Here is a 17,566-nt window from a genome sequence, read left to right on the forward strand (position 1 = left end):
TTTTGCCATGTGTGCTTGTTTAGGTATGTGGAACTGTATTTATCCTGGCTTAAGTTCTCTGGCTATTGGTGAATATTCCAGAAAGCTCTGAATTTCCATAACTTCACTGTGAGAGTCAACACAATGCTTTTGTCATTATACAGCTGAGCTTTAGATCTTGACCTGGGTATCCCTGCAATTCTCCAGGTCAAGGGCTAATTGTAACAGTTCTGGTCATCCCTACTACTTTCCTTCAGACTGAAATTGAGTTATTTCCCACTGATAGGTCTGTTTATTACTGATGGTTCCATTCTAATGGGAAGATAGACATTTATTCTAATTTTACTAGCAGTCCCTAAATATCGAATATTCTTTGAGAGTGGGAGCTTGTACTGGTTTTGTTTTTACTATCTTATTTTTTATTTCACCTGTACATAGTTAAAAGGTAATGTATGCATATATGCACATAGACCAAAAATTTATTCACGCACACATAGAAAAGCATACAGTGAAAAGACTCCTTCCCATTCCCATTTCACTTCCCTAGCAACAAATCCTACCTCTTGGTTACAAACAGGTAACTTCCACTTTTAGTGTCCTGTGTATCGTTCTACAGTTTTTTTTTTTAATGTAGCATTCAAAATTTCTTTATGCATATAGAGGCCAAAGACAAAGATTTTTATTTCCCCTACTTTTCATTCGGCAGATAATTGGACATATTCTTTGCACTTTTAAATTTTTATTTAATTGGAGATATTTCCAATCAAAATTCAGTATAGAACTTCCTGAATCTTTTTTTAACAGCTGCAGAATTCCCTTTTACAGGCAGGTCATATTTTTACTTAGCCAGTGGCTTTATGATGGACATTTGGGTTGTCTTGAATATGCAGAAGAGTATTGGTAGCATTCATTTTCAGAAATAGAATCTCTGGATTGGATAATATGGCTACGTATAATTTTAATTGATATTACTGAATTGCAATGTGTCAGCATACTATCTTCTCGATGTGAATGAACATATTCTTATCTAAGAATCATTTGGTTTTTCTTTTCCTAAGGTTTCTCTGTTTATGTCTGTGCTCTTTTTTTCATTATGTTGTTGATTTTAATATTTTATAGAAATTAGCTATGATAGAAAATGCAAATATTTTCCCAACATGTTGTTTTTATCTTTTGATTTCCTTTATGGTGATTTTTTTAATGCAGACTTTTTCTTTTTAATCAGGTTGAATTTGTCAATTTTTTTAATGACCTCTGGATTTTGAGTTTTAGTAAGCAACATCTTATATACTCTAAGGTTACAGATTCTTCCATATTTTATCCAAGTACTAAAATACTAGAGCACTTTTTCCATATGGCTACTGATTTGTTTATACACAATTTACTGCATGTTTTATCTTTTATACAATGACTTGAGATGGCACCTTTATAAAATTCTAAATTTCCATGTGTATTTGCATGTTCTTTTGGACTGTCTTTTTTGTTCTGTTGTGCTATTAATTCACCAGTAACACCTTATTTTAATTATTAAGGATATTCTTCATGGTTTTAGTGGTTATGTTTACAGTTAATTTTCTCGCATAATTTTAAAATCAGCTTATCTATTAATAAACTCCTTTTGGTATTTTTTATTGGAGTCTCATTAAACAGACATCTTTATGATGATGAGTCTTTCACACCAAATCATGTTATATCTTTCTATTTATTCAGGTCTCCTCTATGTCTGTCAGGATAATTTTAAACTTATCTTCTTATAGTGTAGCATACTTCTTCTTGAGATTATTTTTTTAAAAAGATTATTTCTAGTTTTTTTATCTTTTGTAATTGCTTTTAAAAATGGGGCCTTACCTTACATTGCTTTTTATTTGTAATAGTATTATTTTTGTTAGTATATACTACAGATGTAAATAACAGAAATACAGAACGATTTTCTTTAGTAAGTTTTTGAATTACTCATAGCGTAATATCTAGAATAATCATTGATTTCTTTTGTTTCTAAAAATGTTTACTGATAATTCATATTAGTTGGCTCATTTATATCTACAGTACATTAAATGAGTTGTTTTAAATGGAATAACCTTTGATTTTCAGCAAGATATTTTCTCTGTATACTTTTAAATAAAATACATTAGTGCGCTTATACTGTTTTACAGAAAAAAATCAGTGATTATAAAACTTAAAAACATATCATTCAAAATTCAGTTCCAATTCTTTTTTTTTTTTTAATTTTTAATTTTAAAGATGTGGGGTACAATTCAGTCTTAAGTATACAAATGCAGTTCCAATTCTTACCGATATTTTTACATAGCTATAATCTGTGTACAGCCATGTGTCACTTAACATTGGGAATATGTTTTGGGAAATGTGTCTTTAGGTGTGTGTGATCACCACAGAGTGTAATTACACAAACCTAGATGGATGGATGGACAGATAGATAGATAGATAAATAGATAGGTAGATGGACAGACAGACAGATATAGATAGACAGACAGAGTCTACAGCCAGGCTATATGGTATAGCCTGTCACTCCTAGTCTACAAACCTGTACAGCATGTTACTGCACTGAATTCTATAGGCAATTATGACACAAGTTAAGAATTTATGTATCTACTTAGAAAAGATACAGTAAAAATGTGATACAAAAGATTTTAAAATGGTGCGACTGTATAGAGCCCTTATCATGAAAGGAGCTTACAGGGCTGGAAGTTGCTCTGGGTGAGACAGTGAGTGAATGAGAGTGAATGTGAAGGCCTAGGGCGTTACTGTACACTGCTGTAGACTCTGTAAGCACTATACACCTAGGCCAGACCAAATTTATTAAAAATTAAAGTAATTGCACCATGTCATGACAATGCTCTGATATCACTAGGCAGTAGGAATTTTTCAGCTCCATTATAGTCTTATGAGACTCCTGTCATATATGTGGTCTGTCTTTGACCCCAACATCATTATCTTCTTTTTTGAACGGTTTTTGTATTTTTAATTAAAATGCATGAATTGATGAATAGTTATGGAGTCTCTCTTGAGCTCCAGTTTCCTATCTTTGAGATGAGACAAGTAAAAGCACCTGCCCCAGAGGGCTCCACTTCACTGGACTGTGTTGGAGAGCACCTGTGAAGCCCAAACATTTCTTTCCTTTGCTCGTGCTGCGTATCAGAAGGACGGCTGCAGCCCTAGGTCAAGAGTGCTCCTTGCATGCCCAACCGAAGAGATCCCTCTCCAGGCTGAGGAGTGTAGTTTGGTGAGCTGCGAAAGGGCCAGCGTGGGCAGCTGTTCCTCGCTGGAAAGCCGTGTTTCAAGTGTCCTCCTGGTTCTGTGTCTCTCCTCTCTTCTCCAGGCCTGCTTTGTGAAGAGAACATTGACGACTGCACCGGGGGCCCCCGTTGCCTTAATGGCGGTCACTGTGTGGACAGGATTGGGGGCTACAGTTGTCAGTGCTTGCCTGGCTTTGCTGGGGAGCGGTGTGAGGGGGACATCAACGAATGCCTCTCCAACCCCTGCAGCCCTGAGGGCAGCCTGGACTGCATACAGCTCAGCAACGACTACCAGTGTGTCTGCCGCAGCGCCTTCACTGGTGAGCACCTCTCCAGCCTCTTGGCCACCCTGCCTTGGAGTCTGCGCACTATTGTGGTGAGCAGACCGGGCTCCAGGACCGACCCCAGACCCAAACCGCGGAGTGTTTAACCACAAATCGAGTGATGAGAGCACGCACGTTAAAGCGGCAGTAGTCACGGCCAAGGCCTGGCCGGGCTCCAGCGTCTTGCTTTCATCCCATGAAGATGACCAAGTCCTGCCTTGGTGTGAGGCTTGATCCCAGGCACTTGCTAGTCGCTTTTGGAGTGGGGCAGTGTTGGGAACTAAAAGAGTTGCTTGCATTGGAATTTGGCAGCGTTCTCAGATCTGAAAATCTGTCATGCATTTTCTGGGGTCTGTAATTGTAGTTCCTATGCTGGAGAGGTGATTAGGTTCTCTGGGAATCGGAGAACAGGCTATTCACTACTAATTTGTCAGTCTGAACTCCACTACATCCTGAGCCCGCCTTTCCACCCTCTTTCCTTCCAATTTCAAAGATATACTCCCTTCAACCGTCTTAGCATTTTATAAAGAACTAGAGGGATTCTGTAGCATGGAAGTTGCCTGGAGACAATAATATTAAAAGAGAAATCATCCATCATGAACATCCACCTATTGATGCATTGTGGGGCAGGGAGAGGATGAACAATCCATCTGTGACTCGCACTGGCCACACTGTGCTTGGGAAGTCAAAGGAGCAAAACTGGCTCCTGTTTCTTTCATCGCCTCTGAGGCTTCCTTTCTCTGGAAGCACCGACAAGCACTTGCATAGTAAGGGGGTAACAGGAGAAGGAAGGAGCAGAGACCACTTTGAATTGGTAACCCACAGCCAGGAAGTAGTGTTTGTGCATTTCCCACACTTGTGGATTTTAAAAAATCCCTCGAATGCATTGAGTGCAGTTATTGTGAGATGCTCTTCTTGAGACACACAGCAAGGGACGGTGGTTCATCGAACCTGTGTTCATGTTGTGACTGTTCTTGGTGAGTAGTTGCTGCTGGGATTTAAAGAGACAAATATTTGTACCTCCTGCTTCTTAATCCAGTTGGCCAGAAATGTTACTATTTTTTTAAGGCACCTCTTTCTTACTGAGTGACCACTGGTCACCAAATAGAGCCCGTCTCCTGCCACTGGCCAAGAGTCTCCAGTTGCGCTTTGACCGCTCCATGATTCCAGTTACTTCATTTTTGGGGGTTTTTTTAAATCATGGAGCAGTGTCTTCCAGATGTGTTTTAGAACTGTTTCTAGAAGAAATTAACTCTGGGAAAACTAAGCTGGATTTTAAAACAATACCAATTGGTTACAGAAAGGCCAAAAAAAAAAAAGAGTTAAATGAGACATCACAGATGAAAATTCTCTGTAAATTGCAAATCATCATTTAGCTATGTATTGGCCTGGTGTAGCCTATCCTGTGAAGTTGACAATGTTAACAGAATGTGGTGAACAATTTGCTATATCCTTCAACTAATGAAACCTAACATACCTTCAAAAAACTGAAGTGTGATTTCCTTTTCCTCATGGAATCTGAGTCCCTTTTTGCACGTGTCCTAGTGTGTGATTCAGGTTGGAGGCAGGTCAGACAGCCGGAGCCAGTGACAGTCCAATCGTGTTGAGACCCAGGGTTTTCTGCTCGGATTTCCCTAGGCTTGGAACCGAACTCTCACACTCTGCTCCGTTTGTGGCTAATTCCCATCCCAGCAGGGTTTTGTTCAGTAACTTGCAGTGACTACTTCTGCTTTTTAAAACCGCTTTTTATTTTTTGAGGCCGACACTGTGAAACCTTCGTTGACGTGTGTCCCCAGATGCCTTGCCTGAATGGAGGAACTTGTGCTGTGGCCAGCAACATGCCCAATGGTTTCATTTGCCGTTGTCCCCCGGTAAGTTCCCTGCTGCTTGTATTAGGGGCATTCCCTTTCCCATACAATCTGTGGCAAAACTGAGACTAAGCCTGGTTTGATCGAGCTCTGTGGTGGAGAGATTTCTGGGTTTTAGCTCTTGCAGTAGAAAGTGCTTGGGTTTTTCCATTTAAAATTATCTAGATACTCCCAGGAACAGAGAGCTTCCCAATCTGTGACTGTCAATTTTCAGAAGCACCAAGGAAAGACTACAAGAAATGGAATGTTCCCTTGAAAATAGGGTTAATGTCTCTGTTTGGGCCAGAGATAGTAGAAACGCTGTTCTGCTTACATTCTTTAGCAAGGACTACTTGGGAGCAAGTTGCCTCTTAAACTAGGAGGAAGCTTAATTTTAGCCATTTGCTGTGCAAAACTCTTTTGCCACTGCCAGAGGCTTCAGCCTTTCTAAAACAGATCTTTATGTATGGGAAACCTATCTAGTACCCTTGGCTGGAGCTAAGCAGGAAGTATAAGAATGAAGTGAGATGAATGGAAGTTTTCTGGAAACCCAAAACTCTATATATGACTATTTCTCCCCTAAAACCATTATATGAGTGATCTAATGATGATTAGAAAAGGTGCCTGTAGGTACAGTGTCACTTAACTTTTATTCCATCATGACCTGCGGACTTAATTTCTACAAGTGAGCTCTTCAAGTGAGAGAACTCTACGTTCGTGCCATGGAAGCTTCAGCCCTGACCAATGGGTTGACTTGAAGAGATCTTTCCTGGAACTTGGTCCTGGAGGCTACATGGAGGGGTCTTAACCAAGTGTCTAGTCTTTAGCCCCCTAGAGGTGTGGGAGAGAGGGGATTGGGAGGGAAAATGAGGCGAGCCCTCACAGGTCCACCTGCCCTCCTCAGTCATGTGCTGATTTCCACAGGGATTCTCCGGGGCAAGATGCCAGAGCAGCTGTGGACAAGTGAAGTGTCGGCGAGGGGAGCAATGTGTGCACACCGCCTCTGGACCCCGCTGCTTCTGTCCCAGCCCCCGGGACTGCGACTCAGGCTGTGCCAGTAGCCCCTGCCAGCACGGGGGTAGCTGCTACCCTCAGCGCCAGCCTCCTTATTACTCTTGCCAGTGCTCGGCCCCATTCTGGGGCAGCCGCTGTGAACTCTACACGCCCCCCCCCAGCACCCCTTCTGCCACCTGTCTGAGCCAGTATTGTGCCGACAAAGCTCGGGATGGTGTCTGCGATGAAGCCTGCAACAGCCATGCCTGCCAGTGGGATGGGGGCGACTGTTCCCTCACCATGGAGAACCCCTGGGCCAACTGCACCTCCCCACTTCCCTGCTGGGATTACATCAACAACCAGTGTGATGAGCTGTGCAACACAGCCGAGTGCCTATTTGACAACTTTGAATGCCAGGGGGACAGCAAGACGTGCAAGTAAGGGCTCCAGATTCCCCGGAAGCGGAGGGGGCCGCCACTAACACAGCTCGGTTTCTGGTTCTTGCTGCTAACCACTCCAGTGCTTCGGCCCAAGCTGCCTCTGCTTTTCAGATGGTGCCGACCTTGTCCCGTCGCATGCTGCCCTGTGCCCTCCCTTGATGACGAGGGCCAGGAGTGCTCCGTGCATAATCACGCTCTCTCTCTGCCTCTCTCTGCCTCCTCACCTGCTGCTCTTGTGACCTCCAGGGGGAAATAACTCTTGGCAGTGGTGTTTCCCACTCTCAGGCAGCCTCTCACATAACCTGCCTGCAAGATGGATGGAAAGGTCTGTATGTCTCTCTCTCCACCCCGTTTCTTTCCCTGAGACATTTTTTCCTTCCCTTCTAGATTTATCAGGATGCATGAGCGATATTGTTGTAGTTATAGGATGCTTTAGGGTTTACACAGGGACTTTCCTGTTAACCATTCCATCTAATTTAACCTCAGTTCATTCTCAACAACCTTGTGAGGCATAGGTATTGTTAATGAACTTTCAAAGGTGATAAAACAGGCCTAGGAGGTTAAAGGACTTGCCAAAGCATGAGTTCCTGACTCCTAATCTTTTCGTTGAGCTAGCATGCACAGCAAGTTATACCAAATGGTGTAAATATCAAGGGGTGGAGAATGGTGGCAAGAGGAGAGGAAAGTACAGATGAAATGGTTTGTACATCTTTTAGGTGCAGGGGTTTTGATTCCTTTTCCCAGTATTTGAAATCAGCGGTGCAAGGTAGGTCTGACAGCCTTATGGATGTATCCCTCCTTACCTTCTGTACTTAAGGTCTACTCCTGAAAGGGAAAGAAATGGGCCATATTGGTATGGTTTCTGTATAGCAACTCTTTTTTTTTTTTTTTTGAGTTGGAGTCTCACTCTGTCGCCCAGGCTGGAGTGCAGTGGCATACTCATGGCCACCCTAGCATCAACCTGCTGGGCTCTGGCGATCCTTCCGTCTCAGCCTCCCAAGTAGACAAAACTGCAGGCGTGTGCTACCACGCCTGACTAATTTTTTGTTTACTGTAGAGACAAGGTCTCGCCAAGTTGCCCGGGCTGGTCTCGATTGCCTGCAGGCTCAGGCAATCCACTCGCCTCAGCCTCCCAAAGCGCTAGAATTTGCAGGCTGAGCCACCGAGCCTGGCCTGTATAGCAACTCTTGATCCTTCAGGGCTAGTTTCTGGAGGTACCTTCTGGAGGCACCTTTCACTTCCTACACCCATTGTTCCCTTACCAAGAGCAGTGGATACAAAGTAGAGGAAACATGAACCAGGCTGACTTTTGTTTCAGATGTGCAGCTGTGTTTAAAAACCTGACTTAATAAGATGGTGAGCTGCCTGGGAGCCCCAAAGCTCCTGCAGAAGTGATAACAGTGTTGCTCCTCATTCAGGGAGCACTCAACAGCGATGAGTGGCATAGACTTTACATAGCGTATGATGTCCAGGATTGGAGATGCAGAGAAGGCTTCATGGGCATTTGTGTCTTGAGGGGGACCACAGAAGATGGACGGCAAAATCCACAGTAGTTCCACGTGAAAAACCCAACAGAGCTGTAGTCTGGTGTAAGCCTCCTTCCCTGTTCTCTGCCCTCCCCTACCTAGGTATGACAAATACTGTGCAGACCACTTCAAAGACAACCACTGTGACCAGGGATGCAACAGTGAGGAATGTGGCTGGGATGGGCTGGACTGTGCTGCTGACCAGCCCGAGAACCTGGCGGAGGGAACCCTGGTTATTGTGGTGCTGATGCCGCCGAAACAACTGCTTCAAGATGCGCGCAGCTTCTTGCGGGCTCTGGGCACCCTACTCCACACCAACCTGCGTATCAAACGGGATTCCCAGGGAAACCTCATGGTGTACCCCTATTATGGCGAGAAGTCAACTGCCATGAAGCAGCAGAGGATGGCACGCAGGTCTCTTCCTGGCGAACAAGAACAGGAAGTGGCGGGGTAGGTTTTTGAACTTGAACTTCAAGGTTAATTCTCTGAAGCTGAAGACTTCGATACACAGCAGAAGTCATAATTCAACCTGTAAAAATGCAAAGCTCAGACAAACAGAATAGCCCACTTAAAGACAAACCCGTTATCCCAGGACTTATGTTTAAGGGTAACGGTGTGGCTTGATCTTGGGGTCTTGAAAAGGTAGGTTGGTGCATGCAGGAGACAGGATGCTGGGAAGGCCTCCTCAGAGGCCAGAGTCCCTAACTTATTGCCAGAGTTGCCTCACGTCCCTTTGTTGCTGACTCCCTTTTTGTATTAGTCATTGCCTTCTTGTCAAGTCCCTGTCTTTATAATGCATATCTTCTGTTGCTTTGCCATTCACATCCCACTATCTGTTGATATATTTTCAAACTAGCTGAGAGGCAGATGCAAAGACAACGGAGAATAAGGATGAAAAATGTACAGGAGTGAATTTGTAGGACAACCCTGAGTGCCACTGAGTAGGTAGGATAGAGTGGAAGAAGAACCACAGAAACCTTCAGGAGGAAAGCCCTGGAGACCAGTCTTAGCAGTCTTATCACTTTGCCATACATTGCCTTAGTCAGAAAGTTAGATCAGCTAGACTAAGGAAGGTGAGACATTCCCTATGTGGGAATTGGTGTTTCAGATCTGAGGGACAGTATCCTAATGTCTGAGATCTTTCTGAAGGCAACAACCCGGAAGAATCTGGTACTGAAGTGGAGGAAGTACTACTCACATCGCCCTTTGTCAGTCGGTGTGCTTGACCCGCACCCTTCTGTTTTACCATCATCTCCTTTCTTCCTCTTCCCCCACAGCTCTAAGGTCTTTCTGGAAATTGACAACCGCCAGTGTGTTCAAGACTCAGACCAGTGCTTCAAGAACACAGATGCAGCAGCGGCTCTCCTGGCTTCTCATGCCATCCAGGGGACCCTGTCGTACCCTCTCGTGTCCGTCCTTAGTAAGTGGCGCTGGTGTTGAGGGGAAGAGTTGGGGGGAAAGGCCTCCCTGCAGGGCACACTTTTCAACTTGCAGCCCCCTATTTTTGGTTAAGTCACAGTTGCCCTCTAAGTGGATGTAATGCCGGTCTTGTGAGGCTGATGTTTTAGTCAGCACTTTTCCTGTTTCTCTGGACTTCCAGGTGACTCCGTGACTCCAAAACGCACTCAGCTTCTCTACCTACTTGCTGTTGCTGTTGTCATCATCTTGTTTATTATTCTGCTGGGGGTGATTATGGCAAAACGAAAGCGCAAGCATGGCTCTCTCTGGCTTCCTGAAGGTTTCACCCTTCGCCGAGATGCAAGCAATCATAAGCGTCGTGAGCCAGTGGGACAGGATGCTGTGGGGCTGAAGTAAGAGACATCGCCAGCAAGCCGCTTTGCGTGGTCCTAGTCGGGACACATAGGAAAGCCTGTCTTGTCCGACCACCATTTTAAATGCTAAGCTCTGGTGTGCTGCCCTGGCTGGTCTCCGACTCCTGGGCACACACAGTCCCCCACCTGGGTTTCCGAAGTACTGGGATTACAGGCCTGAGCCACTGTACCTGGTCCCTTAAAAGATTTATCATTCACTTATATCTATTCTACTTACCTTCTTTTTAAAAAAAAACGATTTATTTATTATAAAGATGTGGGGTACAATTCAGGGTTAGGTATACAAACATTGATCATGCAGGTCCCCTTGTTGATGAGGTGTGCCCCACAGCAGTTTTCCTCCACTGCCAGTCCCACCTCCCCTTCCCCTGACAGTTTTCCGCCACTGCCAGTCGCCTTCTTAGAAAAATTAGCCAGACATGGTGGCATGTGCTTGTAGTCCTGGCTACTCAGGAGGCCGATGCTGGAGGATCACTTGAGCCCAGGAGTTTGAAGCTGCAGTGAGCTGTAATCATGCCACTGAACTCCACCTAGGGGGACAGAGGGAGACCTTGAGTATAAAATAAAATAAAACAAAACAAAACTTCAAAAAGAAATGCTGAGCTCTGGACATTTAATTGCACTGACCATGATTCTGATATGCCTCGTGAGTGACTAAAACCACAGAGACGGGATGCGTCTTCTCCGTACATATATTATCACAGGGCTGCTCAGCTTATGTGTTGAGGCACGTTTTTGTCGTATGCTCTTACTCAGTGGGAAAGGATAGGATGAGTGCTTCGGAAATGTCACATAAAATACTGCCTAACCTCTCTGAAGCAAGGCCCCCCAAGTTGAACTGTAGCTACAGGAGTGTGTCCTGGTGGAAGAAGTGTTGAGAGCCACTGTGCTAGTTTGTGGCATAACCTCCGTTCTTCTTTCTCTCCCCTATAATCATACCAGAAATCTCTCAGTGCAAGTCTCAGAGGCTAACCTAATCGGTGCTGGAGCAAGTGAACACTGGGTCGATGATGAAGGACCGCAGCCGAAGAGAGTCAAGGTCAGCTGTCTGGGGAAGAGCCGCCGCTGCCAGGCAGTGTCTGCGTGCACTTCCAGTCACTGTCCTTTCGCTCTGGAGTGTCCTGAGTGGGAGGAGACGGTGATAGTCGCTGTGTGTTACCCAGGCAGTAGCCATTCCGGGCTCTCCTAAACAGCAGGCAGGAACCCTTCGGTCAGTTGATGATCCTGGGTTACCTGTGTATGCTTTTCTTTTCTTTTTTATTATACAGGTGTGGAGTACAATTCAGGGTTGGGTATGCAAACATTGATTATGCAAGTCCCCTTGCTGATGAGGCATGTCCCTCCCTCCCCTGGCAGTTTCCCTCCACTGCCAGTCCCACTCTCCTCCCCTGACAGTTTCCCACTTACTGCCAATTCCTTTCTTATAGTATTATAATTGCTCAGGGTCAGCTTATGACTGAGAGCATAGGGTACTCTGCTCTTTGTTTCTGTGATAGATCACTGAATATGATCGACTCCAAATCCATCCAAGTTGCTGTGAAGTCCATGTGTTTGTCTTTCTTTATGGCTGTGTATTGTATATTGTATATATGTTCTACTTTTTTTTATCCAGTCCAGCTTCGATGGGCAGCATGGTGGGTTCCATGTTTTTGCCATTGTGAATAGAGCTGCAACAAACATACAGGTGCAGATATCTTTTTTGTAGAATGATTTGAGTTCCTCCGGGTATATTCCCAATACGGGAATGGCTGGGTCATATGGAAGGTCAATTTCTAGTTCTTTCAGAAATCGCCACATGTCTTCCAAAGAGGTTGCACTAGTTTGCATTCCCACCAGCAGTGTAGAAGCGTTCCATTTTCTCTGCATCCTCGCCAGCATCTGTTTGTTTTATTAATGATGGCCATTCTTACTGGGGTTAGGTGGTATCTCAATGTGGTTTTGATTTGCATTTCTCTGATGGTCAGTGAGACTGAGCACTTTTCATGTGTCTGTCGGCTGCCCATACATCTTCTTTTGAGAAGTGTCTCCTCTCACGTCTTTTGCCCACTTTTTGATGGGTCTGCTTGTCTTTTCCTGTCAGCGTGTTTGAGTACCTTGTAGATCTGGGATGTTAGGCCTTTGTCAGATATATAGTTGGCAAATATTTTTTCCCATTTCATGGGCTGTCTCTGTGCTCTCTTGATGGTTTCTTTTGCTTTGCAGAAGCTCGTCAGTTTGCTGAGGTCCTGCTTGTCTGTCTTATTTCTTAAGGTGTTGACCTTTAGGTTTCTGAAGAAGAATGGGTTGCCAGTTCCAATTTCCATAAGGGTGTCTCCTGCATTTTCTAAGATTCTTATAGTTGGAGGTTTTATGTTTAGGTGTTTGATCCATATAGAGTCTGTATGTTTTTCAAGAAGGACTTCCTTAAAAATATTAATCATGCCTCCTTCCTCTAGTGTCATAATGATGGTAACCGAGTTAGGACTGGTGTGTGTAAGCGGCCGTTTCTTCATGGCTGCATCTTTCCCTTCTGTGAGAGAAGATGGAACTAAATAGTGGGAGAAAGCCAGTGACAGTTGGTACTGGGGGCTCCACATCTTGAGCCCAAGAAACTAAAACCATATGGAAGCAAATGGTAGGTTGGGCTGAAGCAGAAGTGAAAAAAAGACACCATGCATCACATCTGTGCATGACTGGGAGCTAGTAGAGCATGATGGTTAAGGGCATTGCTTTAGTGACAGTCAGAACTGGATTCGAGTCCAGAACTCTGCTACTTAGTAGCTGGCAAGCTAGTTAACCTCTTTTTATTTAATTATCTTTACCTGTACGATAGTGACTCTTTCTTTCGTGAGTTGTTGTGAGGATTAAGTACAGCAACTGCTGTATTGGGCCTTACCTGTTTTCTTGTCACCTACTGCATATTCAGTCAAGAGTGATTTAAATTATTATAAGTATTATTATTTAATCTTTTCTTAGTGCAACATGTTGGGTGCTATGCTAAGTACAGGGAAGCAATCTTAAATGAGGCTTATTCCCACTTCTTGAGAAGCTTACAGTCTAGTGGTAGAGACTGCGTGTGCCATGTAAGCACTTAACTCATGGTTGGTTAAGCAGAGGTAAGCAGAGTGTGCTTTTTAGGACCAAGGAAAAGACTTAGAGTCTCATTTCTGTTTGGAGAGGAGGTAGAAGTAAGAATATGGCACTTTGAGACTAGAGAAGTAGCATATTCAGGCCAAAGCCTAGAGTTTGGGATGGGGAGGTGGAGAACACTGTTCAGGTGATGCAGGAGAGGTGAACAGGAGCCACACCACATCACAAGAGCAGTGGGACATCGAGGGGGATAGTCACCTGAAGGGCTAGAGCAGGAAGACAGAGAAAGCTGGGTGGGGCATGAGGTTGAAGACTCTGGACCGCTCCCTGCCAGCAGGTTCTGGTGGTGGTCAGACTGGCAGGGAGCATTGTTTTCCCCTTTCAGGCTGAAGATGAGGCTTTGCTCTCAGAAGAAGATGACCCCATCGATCGACGCCCATGGACACAGCAGCACCTTGAAGCTGCAGACATCCGTAGGACACCCTCATTGGCTCTCACACCTCCTCAGGCAGAGCAGGAGGTGGATGTGCTGGACGTGAATGTCCGGGGCCCAGGTCAGCACCAGGAAGCCCTCCCCTTCGCTGGACCATGGCTGCCCTTGGTTCTGTGTTGCTTTTCTGCATGGCCTTTGTCCTTGTGTTTGCCCCACCTGACCATACACTGCCTCCCAGTTTCACAGACTCCGCATCAACTTGAGGAAATGAATGCTTAAGAAATGTAGGCATGAAGAAATTATGAACTCAGAAGAGAAGGACTTCACATTGCTTCATATACAGTGTGTTGAGTCTAAACAGGCTGATTAAATGGGTTAGATTTTAGTAGCATAGAAAAAGAAGACCCCAAGCATAGGCTAGATAATGAGTTTAGTTGATACCTTATGAATATAAGTCTAATGACATTCGATATTTTCAAATGTTGTCCAGCTTAAAATAGCATGGCACTTAAACAGAAAAGCTTATTTAACTTAGAGAGGAGCCCCTAGCTTAAAAAGATTCTTACTCTCCCATTTCTCTTTACTGAAGCAACATTATCAGAGGAAAAGCATGTGACAGATGCTGAGCTGACCACCAGTTACCACAAAAAGTACAGGAATATCTTTGCCCCAAGGAGCATATTTACTCTAATAGAACTATCCCAGCAATGGGGTTAACTGTCTTATCCTTCTTGAATACCTTCGGGATTTCCCTTCCTGCAGATGGGTGCACCCCGCTGATGCTGGCTTCCCTCCGAGGCGGCAGCTCAGACATGAGTGAGGAAGAGGAAGACGCAGAGGACTCTTCTGCCAACATCATCACCGACCTGGTCTACCAGGGTGCCAGTCTCCAGGCCCAGACAGACCGGACCGGTGAGATGGCCCTGCACCTGGCAGCCCGCTACTCACGGGCTGATGCTGCCAAGCGTCTGCTGGACGCAGGCGCAGATGCCAACGCTCAGGACAACATGGGCCGCTGCCCTCTCCATGCCGCAGTGGCAGCTGATGCTCAAGGTGTCTTCCAGGTAAAGAACCCGAGAAGGGTCGATTGGAGTCATGAGAAGTCCCTATGCTTCCGTAATGCTTTGTCTTTCTTCAGGTGTGACCGCCTCGGCGGATTTGTTCAATTATTGGAGAGATTAGGGAAGGCGTTAGAGTCATGCTGGCTAGAAGGGAAAGCCAGAAAAGGGAGGCAGACAAACTGACCTAGCTGTGGATAGCCAGGGAAGACAGAGCACCAGGCTTCTGATGATCAGTGAGTGATATCTTGTTGTGCCAAGGTGCTTCCCCAGTGCACAGATGAGATGGGAGGATGCCTGTTCCAGAGCCTTTGACGAGTATCAGCAGCTCCCTGTAGATTTGCCTAACCACATAAGACTAGCTGCTCATTGGTAGTTTTCTTGGCATGCGTTCATAGTCTCCTCCCTGATGTTCTTTTTGTGTATCCTCACAAGGAAACTGGAAGAGTTGTGAGTCGCTTCGAGCTGTACCTCATGTGCCGAAGTTGTGATGTTTCCCCACCTCCCTCTCCTTCCCTTAGAGAGTAGGATGTGCCCATCACCTTACACGAGCCATCGTATCTCGAGAACCCTGCCCTCCTGGAACTTACGATGCAGACTCAGCTCCAGTGCGCTTGTGTCTTCTGAGTTCCATTGCTTTCCTTCATCCAGGAACCCTTGTGTGGACTTTCTCTTCCAGATTCTGATCCGCAGCCGCGTAACGGATCTAGATGCCAGGATGAATGACGGCACCACGCCCCTGATCCTGGCTGCCCGCCTGGCTGTGGAGGGAATGGTGGCCGAGCTGATAAACTGCCAGGCCGATGTGAACGCGGTGGATGACCACGGTAGGGGTGAAAGGCAGGGATTTGGGGATCTTACTGCAAAACGTGGCTCTCGGGGGAACTGTTACGTGACCCTCAAAGCACTGTCCCAGATCCCAAGGCGCTGAAGAGTCACTCATTTTTTTCATCCACATATTCATTCATTCTTCCTTCAGTCTGTTGAGCTCAAAGAACCAAGACAGTGGAAGGTCCCTAATTAAGATGAGAAGGGATTTTTAATGAGGGTTCTTGGCCCCCAAGGCAGGTTCATGAAAGGCTTGCCCGTGTCGTTTCCTAAGCATACCACTCTTGATATGAGATTAATGGCAGCTGACTTTCCTGGGAGAGTTGTGGGATACCTTAAATATACATTCTAGCATGACTAGAAAGGTTGTTTTCTTCAGTATGTGACATGGCAGCTCGCCCATGTGGAGGAAACGGATACCTCACACAATGGATCCTTTCACCTGGAGGCTTACTGAAAGCTGGGGAGCTTGTTCTGAAGTATTTCTAGAACAAAAAAGAGAAAGAAAGAAAGGAAGATATTACTTTGGTTTTTCCTCTAGGCCCCCACAGAGAATGGCTTTCTGCTGATCTCTGGAGAGTTTAAGCTGTCCTTGTATAAGTCATGGTACTTCTTTATACTAGAAATGAGATATGCCTGCTTACAAAAATGTTATTCCCACCAGGAAAATCTGCTCTTCACTGGGCAGCCGCTGTGAATAACGTGGAGGCAACGCTCTTGCTGTTGAAAAACGGGGCCAACCGAGACATGCAGGACAACAAGGTACAGTCTGTGGGCTCCGAGCTTGAGGAAGCTCCTGGCAGTGCCTCAGTGCTAAGGCTCTTGCCTCTTCTCCTCATAGCTTCTCTTGCGACAAGGATCGACAGCGATGGAAGCAGGGTAGACAGGACCTGGGTCCAGAGTGTCCGGAAGGGCAGTGTCGGGAGTGTCGGGAGTGCGTCCTCCGCCCACTCAGTGTTCAGCTTGCACCAGGCCGGCCTGTAGATAACTGGGTGTCACCTTCCCTTCCTTTTCTCTCTCTCTTTTTCTTTTTGCTCAGTTCTCTCTTCTGTTCATGGTCACTGCCTTTTCTCTTGTTCGTTTTCCTTTGTCCTTTTTTACCTACTGGTTTGTTTTTCCCGTCTTTCCACGGCATGCTGTTTTCCTGTTCTGTTTTCTCCCTCTGAGTATTTTGTCATGCTTCCCTCTCTCACTTACTTCCATTTTGCCCTTCTTTTAGTTTTTTCTTGCCCATGTTTTGTCTCTCCTTTCACTCTCTCCCTTATTTTTCCCCCACTTCAGTGCCGGCTTTAGTTTTTGCTCCTGCTACCCTTCTTATTTCTAATTCCTTTTCCTCTTAGGACCTTATTTTGCTAAGCTCAGTACTCTTTGAAGATGGTTTGTAATTCAGGGGCATGCTGGATTTTACAAACTCCCACATTAAGGATGTTGCCCCTAATAGGCAAAGGTGGTGTTTGGGGCGAGGTGAAGCAATTGAAACAGTTTTGCTGGGTAATCCACAGGTGTACATTCAGTACACAGTTTACACACACAGCTCATCTCTGCTATGGCTGTTTCGTGCGGGAAGCAATTAAGAAAAGATGTCTAAGGGGGAGGATGGTAAACAGGATCGGAAACGCTGCTGTGTTCGCAAGTGGCCCTGAAATGCGCCCTGTGGCCGCCCTTCCCCGTAGGAAGAGACGCCTTTGTTTCTTGCTGCCCGGGAGGGGAGCTACGAAGCGGCCAAGATCCTGCTGGACCACTTCGCCAACCGCGACATCACGGACCACATGGACCGCCTTCCCCGCGACGTGGCCCGGGACCGCATGCACCACGACATCGTGCGCCTGCTGGAGGAGTACAACGTGGCTCCGAGCCCTCCGGGCGCGGTGCTGACGGCCGCCCTCTCCCCCGTGGTCTGCGGGCCGCACAGGCCTTTCCTCGGCCTGAGGCACACGCCGACGGGCAAGAAGCCTCGGCGGCCCAGCGCCAGGAGCGCCGCGCC

General features: G+C 45.8%; 1 protein-coding gene across 1 annotated transcript in view; it reads left to right on the top strand.

Annotated features, from left to right (window-relative positions):
• NOTCH2 (notch 2) overlaps nt 1-17,566 on the top strand; it is a 114,473-nt gene that overhangs the window by 95,632 nt on the left and 1,275 nt on the right. The window contains exons 23-34 of the mRNA XM_021707438.1: nt 3,317-3,553; nt 5,315-5,427; nt 6,328-6,833; nt 8,465-8,812; nt 9,640-9,782; nt 9,963-10,173; nt 11,137-11,233; nt 13,649-13,817; nt 14,459-14,760; nt 15,434-15,581; nt 16,247-16,344; nt 17,256-17,561. Coding sequence (XP_021563113.1) covers nt 3,317-3,553; nt 5,315-5,427; nt 6,328-6,833; nt 8,465-8,812; nt 9,640-9,782; nt 9,963-10,173; nt 11,137-11,233; nt 13,649-13,817; nt 14,459-14,760; nt 15,434-15,581; nt 16,247-16,344; nt 17,256-17,561 — 2,678 coding nt within the window. The remainder of the gene's footprint in view (nt 1-3,316; nt 3,554-5,314; nt 5,428-6,327; nt 6,834-8,464; nt 8,813-9,639; nt 9,783-9,962; nt 10,174-11,136; nt 11,234-13,648; nt 13,818-14,458; nt 14,761-15,433; nt 15,582-16,246; nt 16,345-17,255; nt 17,562-17,566) is intronic.

This window comes from Carlito syrichta, unplaced genomic scaffold, assembly GCF_000164805.1.
Source record: "Carlito syrichta isolate Samal-C Ts95f unplaced genomic scaffold, Tarsius_syrichta-2.0.1 Scaffold117954, whole genome shotgun sequence".
In the NCBI taxonomy this organism is placed as follows: domain Eukaryota; kingdom Metazoa; phylum Chordata; class Mammalia; order Primates; family Tarsiidae; genus Carlito; species Carlito syrichta.